Source organism: Grampus griseus, assembly GCF_964374135.1.
Source record: "Grampus griseus genome assembly, chromosome: 16".
NCBI classification, from domain to species: Eukaryota; Metazoa; Chordata; class Mammalia; order Artiodactyla; family Delphinidae; genus Grampus; species Grampus griseus.
The window spans coordinates 18125957-18144196 of NC_139010.1; the positions used below are offsets into that span (position 1 = coordinate 18125957).

Here is an 18240-nt window from a genome sequence, read left to right on the forward strand (position 1 = left end):
AACAGAATAAACTATTTATGGACTAAATATGCTGAAAGAGTACTAACAAAAAGACACACAGAATTCTTTAACAAAATGAAAGCAATATTTTGAAATATCTGCCAGATACTTCCGAGCCTCCTCAGGAATATTAACCTATAATCACTAAGATAAATCTAAACTTATATTTAGCTCTTATTCTTTTAAAACAAACAACTGAAAATGCTTAATGAAATAGGAATATAGATCTTACCAATGCAGGCCACTGAATCTGTTTGCTCTTTGATCCCTGAGTCTGGCTAGGGTTGTTCCTTCTGGCCCAGATTAAGTGGTATTCCACCAAGAAGGTTGAAAAATCTTCATAAACTTTAACCCACTCTCGTTTATCCCACTCAAGATGATCAAATTCCACATACACCTATGGAAAAGAAAACATAAACTCCATAAACAACACAGAATGTGATATTTTAAAATATAAGCCATGAAGTTAAATTAGAAAAGCCATTAACAAATTCATTATTCGAATTAATATTTCTCTTAAAAATCATTATTTATCTAACATTTCCTTAACCAAATTATAACCCTTACCTATTGTATGGCAGGAAGATAAACTGTAAGTTTATTAAGAAAAGCAATTTACACAATATTGGTCAGTACAGACCAGCGAATATCTACTAAAAAAATACTAAAGAACTATGTTGATACTGATGATTCTAGAAGCAGAAGTCAGGAAATGTTTTCTGAGGACCAAATAGTAAATATTTTACGCTTTGCAAATCATATGGCCTCTGTCATAACTACTAATTTCTGACTTTGTAGTATCGAAGTAGCCACAGACAATATGTAAACAAATGAGTTTGGCTTTGCTCCAATAAAACTTTAATTACAAAGACAGGAGGCAGTGCAAGGATGGTTCAACATATGAAAAATCAATCAATGTTATATACCTCATTAACAGAATGAAGAAAACTATACAATCATCTTAACTGACAAAGAAAAAGCATTTGACAAACTCAACACCCTATCATTATAAAAATAGTCAAACTAGGAATAGAAGGAAACTACCTTAACTTAATGAAGATAATAATGGAAAACTCACAGCTGAATCATACTCAATGATGAAAGACCAAAAGCTTTTCCACCAAAACAGGAACAAGACACGCGTGTTGTATTTGGAAAACTGAAGCTGACGCTTCTATGCTAAGTCATTCAATCATTCAACTCTTCTTTCCCCACTGTCATCCTTTTCATTCATAGAGCTGTGCTCCCTATAACATTATGAGTTATGCTGGAGGCCGTCTTGTTCTTTTTTTTTACCACCCATCTTTTGCTCCCTTACACCTGAAGTGTTTCAGTTTCCACTTATTTAAATTCTGTTTGTTCTTCTGGCCTTGTTCAAGTTCTTAGAGGATGTTTATAACCCCCACTTCGATTCAAACATTTGAACATTTACAAGCAGTTTTTTTCCCCAGTTTATATTAGTATATAAGTACAAGCTCGCTGAGGGCAGAACTGTTTTAGTGTTCACTGCAGTGCTGCATACATACAAAGTGCTTAACAAATATTACGTATCTCCTGCCTCTTGCAGTCATCGACTTTTAAACATGGAGGCAAACTGCTAAAACATATGTTTGATTTTGAGATATCTGTGCTACTGCCCATTAGGAAGCTAGTTAGATATGCTTACCTATTAGAATTGGGAAAGAGAAATACATTGTTCAAGGATTTAATCTCTGTTCATGGTTATCCACATGAAGGCACAGAAGAAGCTCTGTTGGCTTCTTCTAAAAATGCATCCTTAGGGGTTGAGCTGAGGTCCAAATGGCGTTATGCAAATATTTCAAACTATACCACTTTCTCCACTACTTTAAATCTTTCAAGATTCTCAATTACTCAATTGTGGTGTAAATGGGTTTTGGGAAACTCCAGGAAACTGAAGCTGAGATAAGGCTCAGGAAAACCTTAGCACTATCTTTGCTTTCCCCTCCTGGACAGTAATATGGTCTTGTTGACAAAATATTTCAGCCAAGAACCTAAAGAACCAAGGTTTATAAACGTCTCTTTATCTAAAAGGACATATTCAATGTAAATGCAAAGCCCTTGATATAAAATTAAAACTTTCAGCTTGAAGTGAACTTTCTAAACTCATAGTTTATCTTGCATGGACAGTGTCATGGGCAGTTTTAGGAAATCTGCTAGGACCTTGGGGACAAAAGGAAACTAAAACTAGACATTCTGCTGCTTCTTTGCTATGCAGCCAATTTACCTCCATACTATCAACAATAGTGAAGAATTTGAGATTTGACTGTAGACAGACAGGTAAGTAGGTAGATAAACAGTTAGACAGTTGTGTGTGTGTGTCAATCTCTTATTTTTCTACAAAATAAAACAATGACCAGTAACTAGGAAAAGCCCCTATTCTTTCACAATATATTCTATTCAATGACATTTATAAAGAAAATTAAAGTCACACAACTGTTTCTGCTGTAAAAATCAAATGATGTAAGACAAATTTAGTTATTTTTACCATGGTTTCAATAATAATAATGTTGATATTATATCAATTTAGTGCAATGCAGGCCTCATCTTTTTATTTACTGCAAAGGAAGGGTGGGGATCTCCATAATGTCATGTGAGAACTACGAAGAGTTCCCAGGCCTGATTCTGCCAAAACCAACCAGCCACCACAGGCTAAAACTACTTAGACTCTAAGAATCTTTAATGTTAAAAATAAAAGCGTTAGACTACACTAACATTTCTCAAAATATAAACTATATTATAGAACCATCATTTCTTTGTATATAAATAAGCATTAGGGAAGCCAAATAAGTCATGCACAAAGCTCAGGAACTAATAAGTTAAAGTAACAAATGTCTAATTTTACCAGAGGTCTTCTCAAGTCTTTTAACATGCCAGTGTTCATTATGCATTATTAATAATAAGGAGTTTATACCGTGAGATTTTTCCCAATTTCTTTGTCCATAAAATCTTCTATTATGGGGTACTTAATAGTTTTCTATAAAATAGCAGTAGATGGAAAAACAGACTAGTTTTTTCACACAAATTACCTGTCTACAAATTGATATAAATAATTTGGTAATAAGAAATCAAGAGAGAAGGAGAGGAGGGAGATTAGCAGATGCAAACTGGATATTATATATAGGATGGATAAACAATAAGGTCCTACTATACAGCACAAGGAACTATATTCAATATCCTGTGATAAACCATATGGAAAAGAATATGAAAAAGAATATATATAAATAACATACATAACCTTTTCAAATAGCTTTTATAAACAAACAAAAAAAGAAATCAAGGGGGGGCCAAAACCTGGTCATCTCTGCCCAAATACTCAAGGAGGTAGGTAACTAGATAGTAAATTAATGGGGTTTAAAGTGTAATACAGTAAATGTCTTACTCAAAACATTTAAAAAATGCCCTATGCCTTTATAAAATCAGAAATGTTTAACTATGGCTTATTAATTCATACATGTTAAAAATTAAATTATCAAATTAAAATGGTAATTACAGCAGATTAGGTTAGTTTACCTTCCTCTCTAATGAATAAAGCATATTTATTTCAAAAGATATTTTGTAAGCAGATATTTTATATAAAAGTAAGTAATGAAATAGAGGAATACGATAAATCAACAAAGTAATGTTTTTATTATTACTGGCTTAGAGTCGTATTTAAAATAAGTTTTCTAGATTATTGGAAGAAATTGTGAAAAACTTAAAATCATTTGGTGACTTCATTTATTAGTTAAGACAAAAGAGACATTAGAGAAAATAATTTCATGTAAATTATATAAAATAAGGAAGTTAGGTCTCTTTTAAATTTTATTTTACAAAAAACGTAAACAAATGTAACCATAATTTTAGGTTACTTCAAAAGTTTACACTTTTATTAACATTAAAAAGGGTCAAAATTAATAGGCACTCATGAACTAGCCCAAGCTTAAACAAAGGGTATGTTGAGCAATAATCAATAAATCTAAGAATTATTTTAAAGAAATAGGTTGATCTTAGAAAATAATGAACTGTAAATTTAGAATTAAACCTGAGAAATAGTCTGACATAATCCAAGGTATAAGCAGTTTGAAACAATGTTAAGTGGCTTCTGCTATTTCCTCTTTTTTTTATTACAGCCATCCTAGTAGGTATGATAAAATCCAACATTTTAATAAACAAGTATAATATTCTGTGTAGTTATATTAAATTTGCTATGGTGAACTAAAATTAAAATCATAAGGACAATTCTACAGAGGAGTCCAATACATATTCACACTAAAACAGTATATTACTGTAATGACAATCACAAGTAAAAATTACAATACACATTGTGATATATAAATCTAGGTTCTGAAAATTCTAAAATAGTCTGGGGATCACAGATAATCATTCATTTCCCAAGGGGCATTCAAACCTCTATCAGAGTTAACAAGTATTATTGATAATGGAAATAAAAGCAATACCAGTAACAACAAAAACAGCTAACACTTCAATAGTGCCTGCTATGTCCATATATTAAGCTATTTAATCATTACATATACCCTGTAAGTAGGCACTATTAGGATCAACTTTTTCAAAAGCAGAAACTGAGATACAGAGAAATTAGTTGCTTAAGGTCAAACACCTAGTAAATGATGGAATCAGTGAAAACAATAAGATAGCTTCTAAGAGGCTTCACAGTTACACAGCAGCATAGTCCCTACAAGGTGATGCACACAGCAAGTGATAAATCACTTGAATAGAGAGGGATGTCTGGGTAGCTGACTCCTTTGTGGCGTAAAGGTAGAAGAATGACACACTTAAAATGGCCTTAAGATTTTCCACAATGAGTCTGCAAGTTAGAGCCCTAGGGGGCAAAATGAGAAAAAGGGTCAAACAAAGATAGCAAATAGTAAAATAAAGGAGACCAAGCTTGCTTTCAGTATCTATATTGTTTAATAAAAGAGACTAAGCGTGCTTTCAATATCTATATTGCTTACTCCTCTTCTCTATGAATTACTTACCTACTACTTGGTGAATAACAAGATGCATCAAGAAATGCAAACTATTCAAAGATGCTTAAGTTACACTTACCTTCTTTACATCTAATGAAAAAGAATTATATTCCCATCATCTTCAAAGTTCCTTATTACATTATATAATTCAGTATATATACTACTATCTTTTGGATAAATTATGCATAGTATTTAACATAATATCATTGATGATGATGACTGTCTTAGTCTGCTTGTGCTGCCTTAACAAAATACCATAAACAACAAAAACTTATCTTCTCACAGTTCCAGAGGCTGGAAGACTGAATAGAGCAAGGTCTGCTTATGAGGAGGACTCTCTCCTTGGTTGTAGACAAGCTGCCTTCTCACTGTGTGCTCACATGACCTCTTCTTTGTGGGAGCACAGACAGTCTCTTCTTATTAGGGCACTAATCCAATCATGAGGGTCCCAGCCTCATGACTTCACCTAACTCTAATTATCTCCCAAAGACCCCATCTCCAAATACCTTCACATTGGGAGTTAGGACATATGAATTTGGGGGGACACAAAAACCAAGTCTATAACATTAGTAATGATAGCAGCAGCTAAAATTTGAGGGCTTACAATGTGTTGGGTAAGGTTTTACAAAAGAGAAAACTAAGGCATAGAGAAGTTAAGCAATTTACGGCTTTTGGACAATTATTCAAATGACACACAACTGAAAATGGCTAAAAAGGACAAACACCATCAGTTCAGCTCTTTTTTAGCATAACGAGGCATTTTAGAGACCACAGTAGTTTCTAGACAATATAAAAGATGAGGAAGAGAGAGAAGGAGCTTTACCAAACAAGGAGGAAAAAGCTTTCCAGGAGCACAAACTCTGGGGATGCTTTTAAACCACAGGAATGAATTAATGAAGAGAGCTCTTCTATGGGTTAAAAGGGATTCCTGGGAATAGTTTACAAAACTGAAGGCATTAGGATGTAACTCAAGAGTTTAAAGGAGAGGGAGAGCAACTAAATATATAACAAAGAAAAACCTAAGTTAAATGCAAAGTCCTGAATACTACAAATGCTTGTTAATAAATCCCCAACATAATTTGTTTAGAGAAGACTCAGATTCTGGTTTTGGTCTTTTGAGACATGATTAGAAACTGAATTAACTATTAATGTTTTTATAGAAAAAAGGTCAAATGCAGAAGCTCCCATAATATATCATTACAATTCTAGGAGTACTTTTAAAAGTAGGCTGAAAATCTTACAACACGAGTATCAATCGTCTACTAAGTATGTTAGTTTTTTATTTTTTTTTTCCTTAGCAATTGATTATTAGCCTCTTAAGCTCAGTCCTAGAGCTCCACAGTTTTGAAAATTTATGCTGGCAGTCTTCATCACCCAACTGGCAAGCCATTCTCAAAACTTTTCTGCCGCTATTACTGCTACCAACTCCAAATCCAGTGACCCCTTTCATAGCTTTCTCTTGCAGCTACAAGATGCTTTGTTCCTTCCTTCTTGTAAAAGAACTTAATAAAAAACTGGGTCTTTCCTCCCCCTATCTATAACAGAGACTATACTATGTTCTTGTCTATAACCATGTGGTCTTTCTTTAACTGGGCTCCAGAAGACAGTGTGATAGGCAGTTAACCTTTCAGGTAGCTGAGGCAGCTCAAAATCATCACTGATACTCTTCTTTTCAGATTTGGTTTTCCAGTTAAGTAACTTCTCAAAGAGTTGGCCAGAGGTAAAATATATTTCTCTGATACTTTGAATTAAAAAATCAAGTACTTTTATTCCTTATTTTCACAGTACTGAAAACTACTTCTGCTTTTACTTTTTTTTTTTTGTACTGTTAATTTCCTCCATTTACCTTCTGAAATAGATTTTTAAGAAAGTTACCACAGAAATGAAGACTTGCTATAACAATGTAAAGCAGTGGTGAATGTCCTTTCTTTATACTATTTATAAAGAACTCAGCACTAGGGCATTGGTAACTGAGTCGTAAAATTAAAATACACTTCTGTTTCTCGATCTAACTGTTCATGTGTATGTTAATAAAATATTTAATTAATTGGGATCGAGAAACATGCTACTTATTTTATCAATGAAGAAAACTAAGTAATAGAGGAAACTGTACCTTGAAAGGCAGAAACAAATATATCTGAGCAAAAATGTACTGTGTTCTAAATATATTATTTTTATGTAGGACAATAGCACTGCTATCCATCTGAAATACGACAGAACTAAAAAACGAGCTAAAAGGCTCCTAACGAGCCAAGGAAGATGTTACAAATTCCATTCCCTACAGGCAAATGCACTTTACGCAAAGGTAAACTCTCTCATCTTGTGTCAGACCTTACTAACACTAGTATAAAGATAATAATAATAATAAACTACATTATCTAGTTTCCAAGTCTAAAGCAGATTATAAAAGCAAAACAGGGAGAGAGCCTCTGAAGACATGCTTCCATAGCATTCTAAAAACTATAAAAAAGTTTCATGAAGACTTTAGAAAATCTTGCACCCTGGGACTCAAAATTGGTCAGAAAATAGTATCACTGTATTATAATTTATATTAAATGGGCATTTGTTTAATTGAAAAATATATGCAAAACATTTTTTTAAAAACCCTCTATCATTTACTTTCATAGCACCATATACTTTGTACCATTTGACACAGATAAAATATGTCTGTGTATATTTAATGTTTGTCCCCTCTACTACTAGCTTGTAATAAATACGTTTAATGAGTGATGCAGAAAAAGTCTAAATTTATATCCAGAATCATCTAAGATGATGCAGAAATGTATTTTAGAAAACTCTCATGCAAATGGCTAATGTATTTAACACATATTCTATAACATTTATACACCAGCTTTATTCATAATTGCCAAAATTTGGAAGTAACCAAAATGTCTTTCAATAGGTGAACAGATAAACAAGTTGTGGTACATCCATACAATAAAACATTACTCAATGATTTTTTAAAAAAAGTTAGACCATCAGAATGAAACAACTGTTTTTAGTCACTGTCAAAATTCACTACTAGTGTATTACTTAAAGTTAATCAGTCCTTCTTTAATACTTCTACACTTCCAGTTAACTAACACAGTATTCAATATCAGAATTTGTATTTGGACAATTATACAAGGCTTTTCCTACCAACCTAAGGTCTCAAGACAGTGCCAGTGTAGAGTGTTATGAAGAGCACTGGGGAAAGAAATTTCAGCCACCTAGCTTTTGAGACATCAACAGCACTTAAGCAGTTAAGTCATCTGAAATTATAACTAAAACTAACAGAATTTTTAAATAATGGTACCAGAATATTCACTATCAGAATAAGTACACTCATACTAAAACTGTGCACTCATTTTGAGGTAGATATTTATTTTTTCTATTGCAGAAAGAAAACCGTAAGATTCCAAGTCTTTTTATTTTTATTTTTTGAATTGAAAACTAGGGCTTACTATCCTTGTCAAACATTTTAGATACAAGAATTACTCTAGGCATAGGAGAATGACCTCATTATGTTTCATCCCTATCATATACTTGGCTGATACCTGTATTAAAGGATAGCAGGTGTCATTACAAAGGGTCATTGCACAATTATTATTAGGTGTCTCACCCATATATGCTGTATTCCAAGACACAATTATAACCACAGATCCTTGACACTTACTTTGTGGAGATCATCTGGACTTCCTTGGCCTCAGATCCTTTGATCTTAAATTGAGTCTGAAACCGTTTAAATTTCCTGGGCTGCCAAATTCTCTTTCATGTGTTTTCGAGAATAGAGAGCCCTGTGTGGTGTTTTCTGTAAACGTAAAGAGGATAACCTACCAAGCAATGATCAAAATATGGAATATACCTTTGCTTATTTCCAGGGACCTAGTTTTAGGCCATCTACCTCATAGGGCTAGAAAATCTACTAGTGGATCTATGTAAAAACTGTAAAGCCAATTTGTTGTACTTTGGGAGCCCCCCCCCAATTAATTTTTTAGCAATAAATTTATAATTGTACTTTTCTTTCTGCCTCAAGGATACTGTGGCTAGCAATAGGTTTTATTATGAATTTGCTGAGTCATGTCTAAAAAGCACATAGTTACCATTAAGACTTTACCTTACTTCAACTATAAAGGATAGTTCCATCTGGCAGATAAAAGTATGAATTTTTAAGTTTATGAGAAAATAAACATGAGGAATATCCCTCCTCTCAAAAAAACAAACAACTTGCACCTTTGAGACTGTATGTGCATTCTGACCAAATATACCTTTATCCCTAACAGAAGTCAACCATAAATAAATAATGGACTCTTTCTATCATAGTGGGCCAGCAATCCAGTTTGACAGAGTCTGATCTCTGACTGAAGCTGAGACTAAGCACCAGAGCCCAGAAACCTGAGAGAAGCACCTTGGTTTCTGGAGTCTTGGGTGGGAAGAGAATATATAATGCCATACACTCCTCTTTCGCATCAAAGCAGTTAGCAGTATTTTAAGATAATAAAAAGTAGCAGAAATTGATCAAAATAAGTTTAGGACGTGTATGACAAAATTACAAAACACGCATTTTAAAAAAATGAAGGTCTAAATAAAAGGACAGATACACTGTGTTTGTTACTTTAAAGACTCAATATTCTTAAAGTAAAATTTCCCCCCAATTGATCTATAAACTCAATGCAATTCCAATAAAAATCGCAGCAGGATTTTTGCAGACTCTTAAATTTATATGAGAGGCAAAAAGATATAGAATAGACCAAACAACTTCAAGAAAGAAGAAAAAAGTTGGATGACTCACACTAATTGGTTTCAAGATGCATTACAAAGCTACATTAATCAAGACAGTGTGGTAGTGACAAAAGACACACAAATCAATGTATGAGAATAAAGTCCAGAAACAGATCCATATAGAACTGACAACTGATTTTTGACAAATGTACAAATGCAATTCAAAGGAGATAACCTTTTCAACAAATGATGCTGGGATAACTGGACACCCCTATGCAAACAAAACAAACCCCCCCGAAACCCTTCAATCCATACTTAACACCATATACAAAACTTAGGCCAAAACAGGTTATAAAGTTAAACGTAAAACCTAAAACTTTTTGGAAGAAAGTCTTTGTGGCAAATAATTCTTAGAAATGACTTCAAAAGCACAAAACATAAAAGAAAAAATGTAATTACTTAGATGTCATCGAAATTTAAAGTTTTTGCTCTGGGAAAGACAATGTTAAGAAAATGAAAAGCCACAGACAGGACCAAAAAAAAAAAATTATAAATTGTTTATCTGACAAAAGACTTGTATCCAGGATATATAAAGAACTGCCAAAATTCAAGAGAAAGAAAACAAAGCAATCGAAAAACATAGGAAAAGATTTGAACAGATACTTCACCGAAGAAGATATACAGGCGGCAAATAAGCTAATGAAAAGATACTCAAAATCATTAGTCATTGGAGAAATGCAAATAAAAAGCACAATGAGATATTACTGCATACCTAACAGTATGGCTAAAATTTCAGCCTTGTGAAATAAAACTTGTACTTACACAACAGCCTGTATATGAATGTTTAGAGCAGTTTTACTTTTAATAGACAAAAGTTACAAACAACACAAACAGGGAATGGATGAACAAACTATGGTATATCCATATAATGAAATATTTCTCAGCAATAAAGAGGAAGAAACTACTGATACAGGCAACAATATGGATAAATCTCAAATGCATCAGGATAACTGAAAGAAGCCTGCCTCAAAAGGTTATCTATTATATGGTTCTATTCACATGACATTCGGGAAAAGACAAAACAAGAACTGAGAATTGATTATTAATTGTCCAGGGTTAAAGGGGGTGGAGGATTTGAAGGTTTGACTACAAAGGAGTGGTAACAAAAGGAAATTCTATGGGAGAGTGATTCAACTGTTACACATGTTGATTGTGGTAAAGGTTACCCTACAATGCCATTGTCCTAACTCAAAGAACTGTTCACCAAAAAAAGTTAATTTTACTCTAATTAAAAAAAAAAAATTGTAAGTAGAAAATTTAACTGAAAAGGTAAAGAAGGAGGAATGAGCGTGATGGAAAACTATGCCACTGCCTTCTGCCAAAGGAATGATGTAATAGTATTATACTTATTGGTACTCTACTATAAAGCTTCATATGCCTTTTGGGGTAAACAATAAAATAATGGGATGGCAATCATATATTCTGACGGGCCAGAAATTTCTGCAATTATACATTATCATGGTATGGGTTGATCCCAGGATCCTTTTTCCTTGAGAAAGAGAAAGAAAGAATGTAAGTCCTCTGACATAGCCAACTCCACCCTTCCCATTTTTTGCTTTGAAAAGGCAAATGTGGAAGTAGAAGTGAGGGTGAGGAAAGAGCTATGGAAACACTAACAACCTGAAATTAAACACACACACACTCCCCAAATGCCATATAACTGGTAACGTAGCAACTTTAGCTGAAAGAGAAGAACATGCCCTAAAATGAAAAGGACATAAATGTCAGGTCCCAGCAAGTTTAAGATATGGAACTTATTTATAAACTTGCAAATGTTTTGTTTCCAGGAGCTCTTAGAAGGGGATACCCCAATTTTTTAAAGAGAAACTAATGATACCTTTTCATCATAGGCACAAGGGGTCACTGGAGCACAGAGTTATTAGGTATGCCTGTGCTACACCTAAGAACTTTCCCTTTGTTCAGCCAAAACAAGGAAACCAACAGTTGGTACACTTAACTGTATTTCTGTTTTTCTCAGTTGAAGAAAGATTTTACAAGACTGGATTTAAATGTATGCATTTTTTCAACAATCAAACTCATGGAATGAATTTTTCCTTCTATCAAACCCTATCAACAAAAACTGTTTTGCTCTCTTAATTCTGATTAGGTCAACTATAATGCTCGAATTTAATAAATATCCGCAGAGCCCTTCAAATGAAAATCACCACTATTTAACTGATCTCATCTTTTAATCTATGGTTCTCCACCACAAGAGAGTGAAAGACACAAACACTTAAATTCATAAATAATTCTTCAACTATTTAGTATGCTAGATTACTGACAGGTTTTGGATACAAGAAAAGATATCTTGAAAAATCTAATTGTTCTTTTTTAGTTTTAACTTTTTTTTTTAACCCCACATTTGTTTATTTATTTACTTTTGGCTGTGTTGGGTCTTCGTTTCTGTGCGAGGGCTTTCTCTAGTTGTGGCAGGCGGGGGCCACTCTCCATCGCGGTGCGCGGGCCTCTCACTATAACGGCCTCTCTTGTTGCGGAGCACAGGCTCCAGACACGCAGGCTCAGTAGTTGTGGCTCACGGGCCTAGTTGCTCCACGGCATGTGGGATATTCCCAGACCAGGGCTCGAACCCGTGTCCCCTGCATTAGCAGGCAGATTCTCAACCACTGCGCCACCAGGGAAGCCCTTAACTTTTCATTATATAGAGAAATAACAATGGATGCCCATGTGTCCATCATCTAGTTTCAACAATTTCACCTCATGGCCAATCTTCTTTATACTAAAAAAATTGTTCATTCTGCAAAATTATTCATTATCAGTCATCATTCAAGTTTCCCAGGATAGTCTTTTTTTCCCTTTTCAGTTTGTTCAAACTAAGACCCAAACAAGTTCCACGAATTGCAACTGGTTGACATGATTCTTACATCTTTTTATCTATATAGGTTCTACCATCTCTTTTCCTCCTGCAATTTTCTTGTTAAAGAAGTCAAGTCATTCGTTCCAGTCTTCAGTTACCTGTATTTTGCTGATTATACACTTCTATGGCATTTTAAAACATGTTCCTCTGTCCCTGTATTTTCTGTAATTGTTGAATCTAGAGTCTTAAATTCCGAACTGATAGAGAAGACAACCTCACACACTGTACCGTGTTCTTCATTGAGGCATATATGTATTACCATATATCTTTCTGTGGTAATAGCAGCCAATGACAAATATTGCCTAAATCCACTACTTAACTGACAGTTGCATAATAGTGATACACAAATTTTATCATTCCTTCATTTACTATCTGGAATATGTCTAATAAGTGAAAATTCCCCTCATCAAATCTTCAGTATCCAAGAGGTAGTTTGTTTAGGAAAGGAAAAGTAAATGCTTGATTTTTATGAGTTTTTCAAATACAGTTGCCCCTCACAATATCTGCAGGGGACTGGTTCCAGGACCACCACCCCCGCCCTCAGCTCGCACTCATGGACACCAAAATCCACGATGTTTAAGTCCTTTATTTAAAATGGCGCAGTATTTGTGTATAACCTATGCCCCTCCCATGTACGTTAAATCATCTTTAGATTATGTATAATATCTAATACATTGTAAATGCCATGTAAATAACTGTACATACAATGTAAACGCTATGCAAATAGTTATCAGTGCTGGGCAATTTCAAGTTTCACTTTCTAAAATCCACCCCCTTCCCCCCCAAGTATTTTCAATTCATGGTTGGTTGACTCCACAGATACAGAACTCACAGATATGGAAGGCCATGGAAAACAGGCTGTAATGAGTTAGTATCCTAACGTCCCAGAATGGTAAATAATGAGAGGTTTTTAGGGGAGAGATCATTATTAAAAACTCTTGGATTTAAACAAATGTAGTAATGCTTCAAATCACTGCAGTTTTTATTCCTATTGCTTTCAAATTTCCCACCTTTGGCCAGTGAGAGCCTCTTCAATTAGTTTCTGAGTCTTCTAGACATGACCTTAGTAGTCTTTGATAGCTTCCTTGCTTCCAGAATAACAAAATACCCCAGGGTCATCTTGTCCAACTCCTGCCTCAGACCTGAAATCAACCATATATCCATATATACTTGTCAATAAGAAATAGCTTTCAGAGACAACAATCTGGGTTCTAGGAGTGCTCACCACTCCTGAGCTGGTCAGATATACTGGTCAGAGTTAGTATGTCTTGATACTTCCAAATAAAATTCTACATTTTTTTTAAACAACATCAATCTTATATCCCTATCTCATTTCTCCCATATTGAAGATCCTGTTAAACAATGACACCAACACAAATCCATTTACTTTGCTGCACAATACATATACAACAATCTAGGAATAAGAATACCAACACTGTGATTAATGAAAACATTGTTCTTATGTTGCTCTTTTGTCCTTAGGGTATAACCTACTAGGCATGTATAATCAAGTTACTGTGTTATAAAGTCACTTAAAATAGTTCCTTCCTATGGTGATACCACTTACGCTTCTTTGCTTCATTTTGCTTTCACTTTTAGGATCTTTTTTTTTTTTTTTTTTTTTCCCGGTACGCGGGCCTCTCACTGTTGTGGCCTCTCCCGTTGCGGAGCACAGGCTCCGGACGCGCAGGCTCAGCGGCCATGGCTCACGGGCCCAGCCGCTCCGCGGCATGTGGAATCTTCCCAGACCGGGGCACGAACCCGTGTCCCCTGCATTGGCAGGCTGACTCTTCCCTTCACCAGGGAAGCCCTAGGATCTTATTTTTTAAAGATTCAAACTTGTTTTAAAATTACATAAAACATTTACATGGTTTCAAAGTCATACCTAAAAAACAAATATATTCACAGAACTCTAGCTATTCCTTCCATCCTTGTTCCCTATGATGGATTAGTTTTTGGTTAATCCCTAGGTTAAAAAAAATCAAACAGAAATGCACATATACAATATATATATATTTAGTTAAATAACATACTTTATGAATTTTTCTATACTTTATTATTTTTATTTCATAATACGTATACTGGCCATCATGTCACAGAAGATATTGCTTATTTGCTTGTATATCTATAAAATATTTCATTGGGTAGATGAACGTTTTACTCAGTCACAACTCTATTGATGGGTTATTTCAGTCTTTTGTTATTATAAATGGGGCTGCTATGACTACAGCCTTGTGCACATGTCATTTTGTATTTATGCCATTCTATGTTTGGGATATATTCCTAGAAATAAGATTTACTGGATCAAAGAGTAAATGAAGGGCTTCCCTGGTGGCGCAGTGGTTGAGAATCTGCCTGCTAATGCAGGGGACATGGGTTCGAGCCCTGGTCTGGGAGGATCCCACACGCTGCAGAGCAACTGGGCCCGTGAGCCACAACTACCGAGCCTGCGTGTCTGGAGCCCGTGCTCCGCAACAAGAGAGGCTGCGATAGTGAGAGGCCCACGCACCGCCATGAAGAGTGGCCCCCGCTTGCCACAACTAGAGAAAGCCCTCGCACAGAAATGAAGACCCAACAGAGCAAAAATAAATAAATAAACTCCTACCCCCAACATCTTCTAAAAAAAAGAGTAAATGAATATGAATTTAGCTAGAAATTGCTAAATTCCCTACTATAGGAGGTTGCACCATTTTGTATTCCAATAAACAATGTCTGAGAGTGCGTACTCCTCCACAAGTTCACCAAATGGATATGTTGTCAATACAGGAAGAGAAGGGAATGAAGGACAATCTGATAAGGTAGAAATTCTCAGTGTATTCACTTTTTTACCTTTTATTTTCTATTTTAATGCTCTACTCATCTTTATTTCCTGTCTTGTTCTTAGTTTGGGTTTCATCTGCTCTTCTTTTTCTCTCTTAAGGTGGAACCTTAGGTCACTGATTTTACTTTCCTTCTTTTCTTTATGTAAGTATTTAAACTTATAAATCTCTCTCTAAACCAACATTCATTCTCAGGCACTAACATTCTGATGTGCTATATTTTCATTATCATTCGGTTCAAAATGACTTCTAATTTCCCTTATGATTTCTTCTTTGACCTACCAATTTTCCAGAAGCGTACTGTTTAATATTAAACATTTAAGATGTTTTCCCCAGACATCATACTGTTATTGATTTCTAATTTAATTCCACTACGTTCCAAGAATATACTCTTGTATTATATCCATGCTTTTAAATTTATTTAGGTGTTCCATATGTATTAATTAAATCAAGGTGATTGATAGCTTTTCGGATCTTTAATGTCTTTGCTAGCTTTTTATGTAGTTGTTCTACCAACTGCTGAAGGAAGGGTATTAAAACCTCCAACTATGTGAAATTTTCTATACAAAATCTGTCATTCTGTAAAATTCTGCTTATGTATTTTGAAGTCATGCTATTAGGTACACATATATTTGTCACTGTTATGTCAGAACTGTCCCACTTTTTTTCTGTTAATACTCTTTCTTGAAGAGTACCTTAGCCACATCAACTCTCATATGGCTACTCTACACATTTTATCTTTTTCTGTTCATTACTTTCAACCTATCTGTGTCTTTGTATCTAAAGTGAATTTCTGGTGGACCGTATATGCTTGGATCTTACTTCTCTTTTATCCATTCTGACATTCTCTGTCTTTTAATTGGACTGTTTTAAGTCATTAGCATTTATTGTACTTATTAATATGGTTGAGTCTATCAATTTACTACTAGTTTTCTGTTTATCACCTCCACCCTATTCACTTGAACAGAAAACCTCTGGGGTAATCTTATTTGAATCCCCGGGATCAAATGTCAAGTCACTTGGGACAGGGAGATGGAGCAGAGGCTGGCATCTCTGTGCAGGGAGCCTGCAGTGAGCTTCAGGGGATGCTGTTCCCCCAGGATTGGTGTGTTGGAGATGACAAGTGTCTTGGCTTGGCCTCCTGAGCCCTGTTGGAGTCTCCTGTAGGTCCTCGTGCAGACCAGTGGTCCGTAGACTAATTGGGCTGGACCTGAGGCCAGCTCTCATGTGCTCTTGGCGGGGTTACTGTGATGGCCACTCAAGGGAGACCCCAGGGAGCCACTGTTACTGACTAGGAAATTGTTTTTTGGGTTTTTTTTAAACGATTTTGGAATACTGTTTTTTTTTTTTTTTAGACCATTCTCATAGTACTTTTTTAAAACTTAAGTCAGCATTGTCTTCCAGTGTTAAAGGTCCCCCTCACCTCTGCATTGAACTTAAGGTGTCAATCAATACAAAGGAATGGAACACCCATCCTGAGCCAATTCCATTATGTGTAAATTCGTACTATTTTAATTTTTTATGCAATCTGATGAGTAGATGAGCTCAGATTTAAAATTCTTTTTTTTTTTTTTTTTTTTTTTTTTTGCAGTACGCGGGCCTCTCACTGTTGTGGCCTCTCCCGTTGCGGAGCACACGCTCCGGACGCGCAGGATGAGCGGCCATGGCTCACGGGCCCAGCCGCTCCACAGCATGTGGGATCTTCCCGGACCGGGGCACGAACCCGTGTCCCCTGCATCGGCAGGCGGACTCTCAACCACTGCGCCACCAGGGAAGCCCTCAGATTTAAAATTCTTAAAAGCACATTTATTGTAACAAGAATTGTTATGTATTAATACTGCAGTTTTCAATGAAGATTGACTTGTGTTAAAAATAATAATTATTATTATTTTTGTTCTATTCCTCTTTGTCTGCCTTCTTTTGCATTGCTTGAATATTTTTTAGAATTGTATTTTAACTAATGAAACTAATGAAAATTTAAACTTTCTAGTAGCCACATAAAAAAAGGAAAAACAAGACAGGTGAAATTTTAAAATATATTTTAAGCTAAAATATCTAAAGGTTATAATTTCAACAAGTAAGCAACATTTTAAGTTGAGATTTTTACATTCTTTTACTCATACTAAGTCTTTAAAATCTAGTTTGTATATTATATTTATAGCACATTTCAACTGGGACTAGCCACATTTCAAGAGCTCAAAAGCCACATGTAGTTGGTGGCTACCATATTAGACAGACCAGCTCTACCTCTTTCTGTAGTACAATGTATCGTTTTCTTCATTTTCAGAGTGAGAGGGTAACAGTCTTTGTATCCAGAATTATTTGGTTGCACACTAAAACACTAAATTATGACTCAAACATTTAAAAATGATTTATATGTGTTCACTTCACTTAGCATTTTAATGAGACTTATTTATAAATAAATCTAAAGATTTTAATTAATTCCAATTGATGCAGTTTTCTTTTTAAGTCTTTTTCTTAAAAACTACAAAATCCTTAAGAATTTAAAAATGTCTGTTAGCTGAATTTTAAAACTGAAGAGTAACATGAATTTTACTAATATATTTTCAAAATGATAGTAAGCTATCATGTGAGGAGTTATAAATGAAAGGATATGTATGTAATATACAATCAAAAAATAAATTAATAAATGTAATGGTTTCTGTAATTACAGATTTCACATGTGACACGATCAACCAAGACTATTCTGTTAAAAAATAAGTAATTCCTGTATTATGCGAGAATATGGCAGGCTATCCTATAAACTTTTCCCACAATTACTTATTTTCTCTATAGG

At 34.7% G+C, this 18240-nt stretch overlaps 1 protein-coding gene across 2 annotated transcripts in view; it reads right to left on the reverse strand.

Annotated features, from left to right (window-relative positions):
* Positions 1–18240, reverse strand: part of JMJD1C (jumonji domain containing 1C) — a 211182-nt gene that overhangs the window by 183091 nt on the left and 9851 nt on the right. For both annotated transcript variants that reach the window (XM_082673267.1, XM_082673266.1), the window contains exon 2: positions 233–397. In XM_082673267.1, coding sequence (XP_082529393.1) covers positions 233–397 — 165 coding nt within the window. The remainder of the gene's footprint in view (positions 1–232; positions 398–18240) is intronic.